The sequence below is a fragment of the Erinaceus europaeus genome, chromosome 4, assembly GCF_950295315.1.
Source record: "Erinaceus europaeus chromosome 4, mEriEur2.1, whole genome shotgun sequence".
Taxonomy (NCBI): domain Eukaryota; kingdom Metazoa; phylum Chordata; class Mammalia; order Eulipotyphla; family Erinaceidae; genus Erinaceus; species Erinaceus europaeus.
In genome coordinates this window covers 121,471,784-121,485,621 of record NC_080165.1, presented here as the reverse complement: position 1 = coordinate 121,485,621, position 13,838 = coordinate 121,471,784, and the positions used below count along the sequence as shown (strand labels likewise).

General features: G+C 36.7%; 1 protein-coding gene across 1 annotated transcript in view; it reads right to left on the bottom strand.

Annotated features, from left to right (window-relative positions):
* Nucleotides 1-12,584, bottom strand: part of SAMD3 (sterile alpha motif domain containing 3) — an 87,593-nt gene extending 75,009 nt beyond the window's left edge. Inside the window, exons 1-3 of the mRNA XM_060190924.1 lie at nucleotides 12,491-12,584; nucleotides 11,691-11,883; nucleotides 8,204-8,311 (exon numbers count right to left, since the gene is read on the bottom strand). Coding sequence (XP_060046907.1) covers nucleotides 8,204-8,311; nucleotides 11,691-11,883; nucleotides 12,491-12,569 — 380 coding nt within the window. The 5' untranslated portion in view covers nucleotides 12,570-12,584. The remainder of the gene's footprint in view (nucleotides 1-8,203; nucleotides 8,312-11,690; nucleotides 11,884-12,490) is intronic.
* Nucleotides 12,585-13,838: the final 1,254 nt, after the last annotated feature.

Below are 13,838 nucleotides of genomic sequence, written 5' to 3'. Positions count from 1 at the left end.
TGCCTGCACACATTTACTTAAGGTTCAAGTGAAGTGCTTTTAACATGATGTTTAGTAACCCTTTATTTACCTGACTTCATGTGTTGTGAAGAACTAGTAGGGAAGTGAATAGTTACAAGGAATATATATGAAAAATTTAAATTTAAAGGTAGAGGGGGATCTACTGCAGTTTCCAGTGGAGAGAATGGGGACTTAGAACTCTGGTGGTGGGAAAGGTGGGGAAACACTCCTGTGTCTTATAATTTTGTAAATCAGTATTAAATCATTAGTATAAGAAAAAGTAAAGGTGGCTCAGTGGTGCAATGGATAGTGCACTGGACTTCTCGTGACAAAAAAAGTAAAAAAAAAAAAAGGATAGTGGGGAAAAATTGTTTTTAAAGTATCACTAACACATCCTGAAGCCGGAATCATAAAGTCCTCTGTCAAAGAAAGATATTTAAGCAATTCAGTAAATATTACAATGCCTGGGGGCTGGGCAGTAGCATGCCGGGTTAGGTACACATGGTATGAAGTGCATGGACCGAAGCAAGGATCCTGGTTTGAGACCCTGGCTCCCCATCTGCAGGGGGGTCACTTTGCAAGTGGTGAAGCAGGTTTTGTCTGTCTTTCTCTCCCTCTCTATATTTCTCCCTCTCTTCCCTTCCTCTCTCAATTTCTCTCTGTCCTATCCAACAACAACAAAAATGGAAAAAGTGACCTCCAGGAACAGTGGATTTGTAGTGCTGGCACCCTGCCCCAGCAATAAACTTGGAGAAAAAAAAAAAAGCAATGCTTCCTGACACCAAAGAAAATAGCATTATCACTGTATTCTAGGGAACACAGATTTCATGCACTGGGGTACACACATCTTTACTGGAGACCTTTCAAGGCCTAAAGTTATGGAGTTGTCTTGCCTTTGGAGGATTCTTTTCTTTCTTGTTTGTAAATGATCTCATGGAAGGCACAAATTCATCTTGGGAAACAAAAGTAAATTATAGGAATGATAATCTTCATCTTGTATGATGTTCCCTGCTACTTTAATGTGATCTCATTTGGACCTCCTCACAAATTGCAAGAGGGGAGTATTTCTATCAGAATGCTGGGCAGAGATTACCTAACAACTAAAAGGAGACAACAGGCCAATCCTGGTGTACAAATTCCCCTAATGTCAGTGTTTCTTTTGTCATCTCTCCCTGTCTCTTGAAAGCAGTTTACTTAATGAAAACTTTATAGTAAAACTCAGAAGCACTTTCTAGTCTGCTATGTGTTAATGTCTTATAAATTCATGAGATTAACCTTGTATTAAATAATTACTATAGTTAGTATGAATTATGGGATGCATTGGATCGACCTTCCCGTGGTGCATCCCGTGAGTACCCATTCATTGGGGGAAACTGACCATCCTTCCTAGCCGACTGAATCCACATGGATCCCAGTCACTTTCAAAGCCATTAACTGGCTACGGAAGAAGGGCAAACGCTAGAAGAAGAAGTATGAATTATATCAAAAGGTTTAAGAAGAAATTGATCCTACTCAATATTTATTTTGCCCCACATAAATGTGTGTTTCATTGAATCATACATCCTCAGTTCAACTTGAAATTTCCCATTAGCTTACTGTGAGCTAGTAACTGTATTTATCAAATGCTGTGTTTATAATGAAAGGGGGGGAGCTTCATAAGCAGTGAAGCAGGGCTGCAGGTGTCTCTCTGTCTCTCTCCCTCTCAATCACCCCCTTCCCTCTTGATTTCTGGTTGTCTCTATCCAATAAATAAATAAAGATAATTAAAAAAAGAAATTAACAAATGCTGTGTTTATAATGAAAGAAAGAACATGATCTTTGTCCTTGAGGTATTTCTACGGACTTTAAAGAGAAATTTGAAATTTTAATTTTAAATTAATCTTTCTGTCCTATAAAAAAATTTTAAAAAGGGAGGAGTTTTAAGTATAACCTTCAAGGATAAATAGGTAGGGAAGGAAGGAAGCAACCAAGACATCCTGACACAAAAGTCGTGCAACAGGCCCTCAGTCAACTCATGGTTAGTGAATAGTGTCTAGTAGGCGGGCAGGAGGAGGGAGTCCATGGTGACCAAAATTATTTTAGCTCACCTGGCTGGACAAAGGAGTTACTGGTTGAGACAGAACACGAAAGACAGTGAATCTCCTATCTCATCTTAATCTAGACCTGAATATAGGGCAGGACAAGTGAAAAAAAAAATCTCAAAGGGGTTGGGCAGGTGTGCACCTGGTTGATAGCATATGTTGCCATGCATAAGGATACAGGTTCAACCTCCCAGCCCCTGTCTGCAGGGAGGAGACTACAGGAGTGGTGAAACATTTCTGTAGGTGTCTCTTTCCTTATCTTCCCCATTTCAATTTCTCTGTCATATTAAATTTAATATATATATGTATATTGGGGAGGGCAGGTGGTGGCATACCTGGTTGAGCATACATGTTATAATGTGCAAGGACTCTGGTTCAAACCTCTGGTCCCCACCTGCAGGGGAAAAGCTTTGCAAGTGGTGAAGCAGGGCTGCAGGTGTCTCTCTGTCTCTCTCTCTCTCTCTACGATATCCTCCTTCCCTCTCGATTTCTAGTTGTCTCTATTCAATAAATATATAGATAATTATATATATATATATATTTTTTTTTAACAAAAGGGGAAGTATGGCTTCTGGGAATAATGGGTTTGTCATGTAGGCACTGATCCTAGTGATAACACTATGTAAATAAATTTTATTTTTTATTAGGGGAATTAATGGTTTATAATTGACAATAAAATAATAGTAGTTGCTACATGTTTAACATTTCTCAGTTTTCCACATAACAATTTAATCCCCTCCAGGTCAATCAATTTTATTTTTATTTATTTTTAAAAAAGTTTTATTAGTGATTTAATAGTGATTTACAAGATTTGAAGATTAAAGGAGTAATTAAAAAATAGCTACCTATGTCTTCTTAATTGGTCTTCCCCCACAGCTGATGGCCCATGAAGGACAATTAGCACATGATGAGCTCCCTACTTTCTCTTTCTCAGTTACTAAGAAACACTAAACTTTACATCAGGCTTAACCTGACGCTGTTGACTGGCTACGGAAGAAGGGCAAACGCTAGAAGAAGAAGAACTAAAAGACTGTCAATTATCTTGGAAGACTAGAGCTATTACCAAGGAGAATTTTCTTTGGAGTCAGTATTCTAGCCAATCAGTCAAATACCAATCAGTCTGAAGAGGTTAGAGCGACCATGAACAGGATATCCTGCATCTGTCCTCTTAGAGAGACACAAGGAAAAGAAGCAGAGTCAAGTAGCAAAAGAGACACTGATCTGGCCATGATTTTGGCTCCATGAGAGAAAGAGTGGTATCTTCTTTTTTGAAAAAATATTCTTTCTTTATTTATTGGATAGAGGCAGAAAATGAAAGGGAAGGGGGAGAGAGACACCTACAGCACTACTTCATTGCTCATAAAGTCTCCTCTGCTCCCACCCCCACAAGTAGAAACTGAGGGCTTAAGCCAGGGTCCTCCTGCACTATAGTTTGTGCTCTCAACTGGATATGCCACCAGCCAGCCCTAGGAGTGATATTTGCAGTCCTGGCTTTCCAGCATCAATTTCTTCATGCTCAGGGCCCTTAGGTGTTTTAATCTTGGATGTTGTGAAATGTTTTGCCTACAATACCTTCTCCTAGGGCTGGGTGGTCGCATACTGGGTTAAGCACATTCTTATTTATTAAGAACTCATAGGGACACAGTGATATTTTCAGCCTCCACTTAATGAACATTTGCTGATCACCTACACCGTGTCATGTACTGCAAATAGAAATCAGACTTTAATTTTTTTTATTATCTTTATTTATTTATTGGATAGATACAGTCAGAAATAGAGGAAGGGGGAGACAGAGAGTGAAAGAGACAGAAAGACACCTGCAATCCTGCTTCACCACTCTCAAAGCTTTCTCCCTGCAGGTGGGGGTCGGGGCTTGAATCTGGGTCCTCGCGCACTGCAATATGTGTGCTCAACTAGGTGCGCCACCACCCGGCCCCCGGGATCCGACTTTTCTTAACTCTCCAGATCTCTGTATCTAAAAAGGGCACAAACATGGAAGAAATTAAAAGCGTGGGGCCTGGTGGTGTTGCACTTGGTTGAGCACACATATTACAATGCACAAGGGCCTGGGTTCAAGGCCTTGGTCCCCAACTGCAGGGGGGAAGCTTCATGAGCGGTGAAGCAGGGCTGCAGGTGTCTCTCTGTCTCTCTCCTTCTCTATCACCCCTTCCCTCTTGATTTCTGGTTGTCTCTATCCAATAAATAAATAAATAAATAAATATAATTTAAAAAGAAATTAAAAGAGAAATCATAAATCTAACAGGAACTTGTGCTAATGAACTCATAACTAGGCTGGTGCACTTCATCACTGGAACTTGCCTTTCTTATGTGCTGGGTAAGAAAGTATTATGTGCATGCAACTGTGGCACCTCCTCATCTGCACTGTGTGTGATAATGCCCCACTCCACCTCAGGGGAAGGCTTCACCTGTCGGTAAAGTCGGTCTTCAGGTGTCTCTTTTTCTCCCTCTCTATCTCCCCCTCTTCTCTCAATTTCTTTGTCATATCTGGTTAAAAAAAAAGTAAAAAAAAAATTAAAAGGAGGGAGTCAGACGGTGGCACAGTGGGTTAAGAGCAGGTGGCACAAAGCACAAGGACTAACTTAAGGATCCCAGTTTGAGCCCCCCGCTCCCCACCTGCAAGGGAGTCACTTCACAAGTGGTGAAGCAGGTCTGCAGGTGTCTATCTTTCTCTCCCCATCTCTGTCTTCTTCTCCTCTCTCCATTTCTCTCTGTCCTATCTAACAACAAGGACATCAAAAACTACAACAAGGGCAGCAAAAGGGAAAATAAATAAATATTTTAAAAAACTTAAAAAAATAAAAAATAAAAAGGAAAACAGCCACTGGGAGCAATGGATTCATAGTGCTGGCACTAAACCCTAATGATAATCTCCATTATATAAAAACATTCTCCCAATCTGAGTGGATTTATGGTGTTTATGATATATATATATATATATATATATATATATATATATGCATATATATGCCAAGGAGAATTTTCCTTTGTAGTCGGTACTATAGAAAATCATTCATATATTATATCTGTCCTCTGGCATATTAGTTTTCAGACATGCTAACTTTGAGATACATTTGAATAGACACTAGAAGGTCATAGAGTGAGAAGTATTGTATGAGTAGAAAGAAAGATATAGGTATAATGGCTCTGGGTTCCAAATCTTATTTGTCTCCACTTCAATACCAATCTTCTGCTTTCTTCCTCTTGCCAGGCTTTGTGAAAAATAAATACAATGAAGCACAAGGTTATTCCTTTAGACCAGCTATGTCAAAATAAAGTGGGAGGGGCATTTGATAACCTTAGCCTAGAACAGAGATTTTGAGTGATTGTTGGGTGGGGCAGATTGCAAGGGTGGAAGGATTATGATAAAGGATATTGGTATTTTGTTGTAGGGGTGAGGTGTGACAATACATCCTGAAGAGGTCAGAAATTATACTTTTACCCCACTTCTCAGAGCCCTATCCCACTAGAGAAAGATAGAAAAAGGCTGGGTGTATGGATCAACCTGTTAATGCCCATGTCCAGTGGAGAAGCAATTACAGAAGCCAGATGTCCCACCTTTTGCACCTCATAAAGATCTTTGGTCCATTCTCCCAGAAGGATAAAGAATAGGAAAGCTTCCAATGGAGGGGAGGGTATACAGAACTCTGGTGGTGGGAACTGTGTGGAATTGCACCCTTCTTATCCTACTATCTTGTTGATCATTATTAAATCACTAACAAAATAAAATAAAAAAATATTTATAATCTTGTAAACCAAAAAGGTAAACTTTTGTAAAAAAAAAAAATAAGCAATGGGGAGTCGGGCTGTAGTTCAGCGGGTTAAGTGCAGGTGGCACAAAGCATAAGGACCGGCATAAGGATCCTGGTTCGAGCCCCCGGCTCCCCACCTGCAGGGCAGTTGCTTCACAGGCAGTGAAGCAGGTCTGCAGGTGTCTGTCTTTCCCTCCCCCCTCTGTCTTCCCCTCCTCTCTCCATTTCTCTCTGTCCTATCCAACAACGATGACATCAATAACCACAACAATGAAACAACAAGGGCAACAAAAGGGAATAAATATAAAACAAAATAAAAAAATAATAATAAAAATCAATGAAAATAATCACGCTCTGACAGTATCACAGGGTAATTTTGAGGGTTTAGAAATAAGAAAAGACTGACATGAATGGAAGTTTGAATCTCCACCTCCTACTGGCAAGAAGTAGGGAAGAGAAAGAAGGGATAAGGGAAACGGGAGCACTACCTGGAACTGTGCTATGTAGACAGTGGTACGCTGAGTATCTGTGTGTTTCTAGTGCAGCTAATATTTAGCAGGTGTTCTATTCCTAATGTTCACAAGAACATAACGAGGAAAGTAGCATAGTTATTATTCCCACTTTATAGATAAGATACTGATTCACAGTGGTACTGGGGTTGAAACTGGCTGCTTTGTGAAAGGAGGGTAGTTAAAAATTCAGAGGAAAGTACTAGGAATCAAGAATCACCCTGAGTAGAATGGGAAGGGGGGATAAAGCCACGATAAAATTGTATGTACACTTTCTGAACTAGTTTAGACTAGGAAGGCTATGGAGACTGTCTAGCCTAGAAAATCCCTTCCTCCTTCTTATTCACCAAGCCACACAGAAGTTAATGATGTGAAGGAAGATGGGACACCTCATTGGGATATCTTGAGAATTCCTGAGTACCAAAGAGTAGTGAAGTGAAGTGGACAGTGCTGGGGGAGACAAAAGATTATAGAATCCAGAGACAAAGCCTCTTTGTAAGAATGCCTGGTCAAAGTAGCTCTTTTAGTGTCAGTATACCTAAGTAAAAGTATTTATTTGCTCATGAGTAGATGAAAATGCTAAGTATCATGAGTAATGTGTAAACCACACAGGCTAGGTGGCCAGGAAATGCTGTCATAATGTTTTATTTATTTATTTTTATATTGATTTAATATTTATTAATAAAATTATAATCTAATAGGGGTATGATTCCATATAGTTCCTACCACCAGCGCTCTATGTCCCCATTCTCTTTATTGGAAACTGCAGTGGTTATCTCAAGGTCACAGACATGGGCTGATTCTATAACTATCTAACATTATCTATGTGTATAAATATATAATTTCCCATTATTTCAGTGGTCCTTCACTTCTATTCTAAGTTACCCCTACACCTAATACTACTTCCAAGTGTCTTTCCATTTTTTTTTTTTTTCCTCTTCTCTCTCAGGTCTGTCTCTGATGTTTGCCATACTTGCTTCCCTTTCAGTTATGGCATAAAAACAAGATTGCTGGTGACAAATGCTTCAGGTCCTGGTGGAATAGGGGTACAGAAACTTCTGGTTTTCTTTCCCTAGTATTTATCCTACTGGGAGTATGGACCAAAATTCTTTTCGGGTTGCAGAAGGTGGGAGTTCTGGCTCCTGTAATTGCTTCCCTGCTGGACATGGACATTGGCAGGTTGAGCCATACCTCCAGCACTGTCAGAATATTTGGTATCACATCTTACCTATAATCTCCCTCTAGACTATGTCTGCATGCCACATTCTTGGATCTGGCTCTCTAGCTCTGTAATTTTCCATTGCATCAATGTAGCTCTTATACTGAAATACAATACTATGTAAAAATCTAGTGGGATATCGTAAGAAAATATCTCCAAAGCAGTATCTGTATCATAAATAGTAAGTTAGAAAACAATAAAAAATTCAAAACAAAAAGATATATATATTCTTTACTGGAACTTTATCTCTCTGGGCTGAATTTTCTAGACAGAAAGAAAGAGACAGAGAGAGGAAAAAATATCATGGCACCAAAGCTTCCTCTTATGCTGTGGGTGCCAAACCTGGGTCATGTGTGCATGGCAAAGCAGCACACTATGCAGATTAGCTCTGGTGCCAGCCCAACAACATACAATTAAAAAATGCATAATATTAATGTCTGAATTCACCCTTCCCCCCACACAGAGTTAAAAACTTTAAAAAAAACTTCAACTTTTACTAAGTATCATCATCACTTGATTTTTAAAAATTCTTTTTCAACTTAGAAGAGCATATAAGATGATGAAATTTCATTAAAAAGATAGTTATTAGTTGACTTTTCATATGCTTAGAAGTTGGCATCATACCTCTGTTTCAGCACTCTTTGGTCAATTAGTCCATTTTCAAGGTTTTCAGCCTGATAGAAAGATGACATCTGTTCCCCACAGTTGGCTGGACTGGAGGACTGTTCATTCCTGTCACCAAGAAAGAAGAGGAGGTTCAGTGGCTACTCAGCAGGGATATAATAGAGATCAAGAGGGGGTTCTGAGGGTGAGGATGAGTCCATAGTAAATACTACAGCTTTGGTTCTCTCTAAGCTACACATTTGTGTCATGACTAAGGATTGAGAAAACGACCTTCTGTAGTCATCTCAATTATTAAAAAATGCTGTAGACTGATGACAGTTTACAATACTATTTTCATTTATTAGTCATATTTATGAATGGAATCAAGATAATACTTCACTTTATGGAATGATGATAATGATAAAATTTTAATTGATTAATACTTTTTTAAAATTTATTTCTTTTTGGGGAATTAATGGTTTACAGTTGACAGTAAAACACAGTAGTTTGTACATGTATAACATTTCCCAGTTTTTGATGTAACAATTCAACTCCCACTAGGTCCTCCTCTGACACTATGATCCAGGACTCAAACCCTCTCTCCCACTCCAGTCTTTTACTTTGGTGCAGTACACCAACTCAAGTCCAATTTCTGTTTGGTGTTTTCCCTTCTGATCTTGTTTTTCAAATTCTATGAGTGAGATCATTCTATATTCATCCTCTTGTTTCTGTTGATTAATATTCTTACTTAGCAAACTAAAATGCTTGTAGGACGATAATCCTATGTAATGTCCCTCCCTCAGTCACTGCTATATTGGGGAAATTTTTTTTTTTTTTATCAGAGTTCCGCATAACTCTGATTTATCATGGTGTGAGGGATTGAACCTGGGACTTCAGAACCTCAGACATGAAAGCCATTTACATAACCATTATGCTATCTCCCTCTTAGGACATTTTACTTTAATACAGTATTTATTTATTTATTTTTATAAGAGAAAGAGAGAATGAGTGAGACTGTAGCACTATTCAGTTCTGACATATACGGTCTTAATGATAAATCTGGGCCCTCAGTTATATAAGTCCTATGATCTATGACTAAACTATCTTCCCAGCTGGTGGGACATTTTATTTTCTATGAAATCTCATCATTTTAGAACTAAATGCTACCAGTTCACTCATTTTCTGAAAACTGCAGCTGTAGCCCATAAGGGAACCACCACAAGCTATTATATAGCAGTGCTAGTAGTTGACCTCAGTTTTCCTACTTCCTCACCAGGGATATTTTTACTGGCTTCAATAAGAAAACAAATGAAAAAAACAACTGAAAATTTTCCTACCTATTTCCTATTCCCATCATATGTCTCTGTGAATAGGAAGCCAAATATCTTGTCCAGATGTGGGCAGCAAATTCTTTTCAAAATAACACAGCAGACATTAAATGAAATTTGCACTCAAGCTGAAAACCACCGGCAATCTTTGGTCTACAGTGCCATTAAAGACTCTTTAAAAGGAGCTTTAGGCATCATTTTTCTACGCACTTCATGTCACATGAAAATTCACAGTTAAACTTAAGAAAATACACAGTTAAACTTAAGAAAAGTTAATATTAGAAGAGAAATTTGAAATAGCATCTTAATATCAAGATTTAGGGTAATTTATGCTATGCCAACTTTTCTATTTTCAGTAAGCATATGTGAAAATGGTTTAGTAAATCACTTGTTCTCTTGCTGTTCTATTACTATTACTATTACTTTTACTTAACCATATGCTTGACAGTAAGTAAATACAGTGTAATTAACTACATATAAAACAAACTCACTAATAATTGTACATGTATGTGCGTTTCACCAGAATAATGCAACCTGAATACAAGAAAGTATAATTCTTGACTTGAACCAACTATTTACTGGGCAGAGTGGATAAATAGATGATAAATCCTGAACAGTCAATGTCCTATGTCTTGGTTATATTTGCAACTGCCTTTTTTGACCAGGTTAGCAACACTGAATGTTTAACAAAAGACTATTTTGATTTGGAAAAAGTACTAAAGATTATGGTACTTCTAAATACTAGGATTAACATGGAGTTACATACTGTACTACTTTTCACAACTCAAAGATGAAACAAAAGGCATGCCAACATTTAATATAATCAGTTCAAGTCAATTGATGGTAGAGCCAAGAATGAAACCCAGATTTCCTGGCAGTCCTGCTAGTTCTCATTTACTTGAGAACAGTATAAAGTGAATTGCAGTGGAAACAGCTTTGACTGTTTACTTACAAGTTGAGCCTAAGGCAATAACAAGGATTCCAGTCAATTAAAAGGAACTTGTAGCTCAAAATTCAGACTTATCAAAAAATACTGATAAATTACTTTGATTTTCTTTGAAGTTCACATGCCCTCTTTGTTGGAAAGGATTAAAAGCATGCCATAAGAACATGACAAAAGTTACATATTGAAGAATATGCTTTTATGTAGATATATCAAAACAATACGTGAAAGAATTTTTTCCATTGAGTCAGATGGTAAAATCCCCTGTCCAATGTTGGACTTTCATGTCCTCCTCCCTGTTCTAAGTATACAAATGACATAAAAATCAAGTGATTTAAACTAGGTGTCTCTAGCACTGTGCTTCTTATCAAAAAGAAATAAATATAATCTGAGAAAATTTAGGTAAAAGACTAGGATAATTGCATCAAACATTATACTTATGTTTAAAAATTAATAAGTAACTGATCTGCAGGAATTATTTGTTTCTAGAAATCTTGTAAAAAGTCTCAGCTATAGAAAAAAAAAAACCCAACAGATTAGTATCTGAAATGATCCTGAGGCATAGACTCTTAAAAGTGAAAATACGAATGTCCTAATTGTTATAATCATTTTCTTCATTGTATAAGCCAGTGATTTAAAAAAATTAAATGAAAACACATTTCTTAACATTATAATCATCCAAAATTGTTTTATGTTATTTTTGTTGGGATACTATTATAGCAGAGACTATTTCAGAAATAACCTTGAGTAATTAGAAAACTCACTGTGGCAAAGACTTAAAGTAAATTATATTGCAAAGGCCCCTAGAGGGGAATATAAATTTATAACTCTAAAGATTCACGGCAAATAAATAAATACATGAATAAATCATTTGGGAAAAGCAACGAAGCAGTCAAAGTTGCCTTTCCCAGACCCTGATTTTAAGACATAAATTGCAGATGTCCATTTCTAATTGTGTACATTTCAGCTGTTTGACATAAAGCTTTCTATATGGGAATTTCAGCATATTGGATTTTCCTTATAATTGGAGTCTGTTGAAAAAAAAAAATGTGTCTATCATGGTTAATAAAACTTTGCAAAAAAAGTGTCCTCTATGCAAGTATTAGAAATACAGTACACACAATCTGGCTGAAAATGGTGACAGTTTTCAAAGAGATTTCAATTCCAGATATCATGCTATAACCACAGTCAGGATACACACAGCATCAAAACTAAGGCCAATCGTGAGCAGACTTACGCAAGGTAAAGTCCATCCTTTTGTGTGACCAGTCTTGTTTCTCTAGGGCTTCCAAGAGACTTCAGCTCTTGATTCTTCTGCTTATATCTTTTAATTAGGTCCATCAGAACAGCCTGGTGCCCAATTTTCTTGACCAGTTGCTGAACCATTCGATCATTAAGTGCTAGAAGGGCAGCCCCACTTATTTCTTCCTCTAAAAAACAGTGTTTCTGTAAGGCTGCTGGTTAAAACATCTAAAACACAATGTTCTGTAGGCAAAACTTTCCCGGTATTAAGAAAACCATCAAAACTAGCCCCTTTGCAATTATAAAATTACCTGTGCCATTGATAAGGAAAAGCTGAAACCTTGATATTGCGTAATTATAAATCGACATGTACTTCTAAGAAAGTACGAAAATATGGAGTCACAATAAAACCTTTCTTCTTCCATATTACTTACTACCTACCCCCCATTCTAATCCTATCAGAGATCTTGGCAAATTTTTCTTAATACTATCTTTCAGGCAATGTGTAATACTTATTAAGTTCAACCCTGCACACACAATGTACTATTAAAGGACAAAAAACATATCAGATCCATAAATCAAATATTTACTGTAAGTAATCATTAAGATTCCATTTTATAAGAGAGTATATTCTCCTACGAATATTATGTCAAATGCAAACCATGCCACATTCAGAAAAAAAATAAAGTTCCTCACTATAGGGACTTCATATTTACATGCACTCAAACCTAATTTTCAGTCATCCAGTATCCTGGTTGCTCAAATTAACATTTTTCAAAAGTGCAAACAACTCACCTTGAAACCTATGAACTAGCTCTCCTAAGTTTTTCTCCACCAACCAACAGCAGACCTGATCAACTGACCAAGTTTCCATTGCTGGAGCTTGTAAGTACACCTGTAGAATATAAGACCAGAGAAGACTCCTTTAATTTTTCTGATTTTTGTTCATTTATTATTACTAGTAGTAGTATTTTACCAATCAGCTCTCTACCCACCCCAACTCCCTTCTTTGCCAGACTCTTTAGTTCTTAATACTGAGCTTCTTTAAGCTTACTGCCTATTGAACACACATATAAAAGTAGCTAATAAAGCAAATACTCTAAAAATGAGGCTATTTGAACCTATCTAGCAGCTTTATTTCTCAAATTTCTTCACCTGCTCCTACTTTTTTTCCACAGGCATCCCTCAGATATACTAACAGACAGCTAGAGGCTTACAATGGTACCCAATCCTGTACCATTAACACCCAGGTTTCTTCACAAAGAAAAGAAAGGTGTGAAATTCACCACTACCAGGCTCATCAGGAAGTGGTTGACATTTACAAAAGGGGTAGGCAAGGGAGGAAGGGAGGAAGGATCAGATAAAAGCCTGACAGCTACACTCAGTAAACCAAGACTGATTAACCCCTTATTGGTACCCAACTAGAAAGATTATATATAGCTGTTACTGATTGCTTTGGTTTAGCAAGACAGTAGGTTACACATTTTCTGAAGAAGCTGTGTTTTCTTTTGAATACACATTCCATTCACTTTTAGAAAATTTTGAACACTAACATGGTTGGTAAGATAACAAAAAACTATCATGTTTTTTGAAAATGTTGAAAAAATCAGTTGGGAAGTTTCCAAATAGGGAAATAATAAAACATGCTAATAACTGTCTATTATGAAAAATTAAACATGACTTATAATATATATTCTTTAATCATTTAGTTGCTTTTGCACTATTATGAAAAATTAAACATGACTTATAATATATATTCTTTAATCATTTAGTTGCTTTTGCATATAACTATTTTTCTGTAACCTCTTTGAAAATTTAAGAGAAGTGTATTGATTACAATCAATAGTTTTCTTTTTTTCTTAGTCACATAAATCTATTTAAAAATTCAATACAAATGACTTTTAACAGACTGAGGAGAAACTGAAAAAATTAAAATATTTTTGTCATTTCTATTTCATCTTTTAATCTATATGGTAAACTAAATATAGATGAAACTAAATTAAAAATAGATTAAATACTCATATAGTAAGATACTTATTCAATAATACAGAAAAAGTCATTCTCAGAGAAATGAAATCATAAAGATAAAATCCATAAATTTTATTTCTAGAAGTTCTTAAAATGCTATTTTTTTAAATTTTGG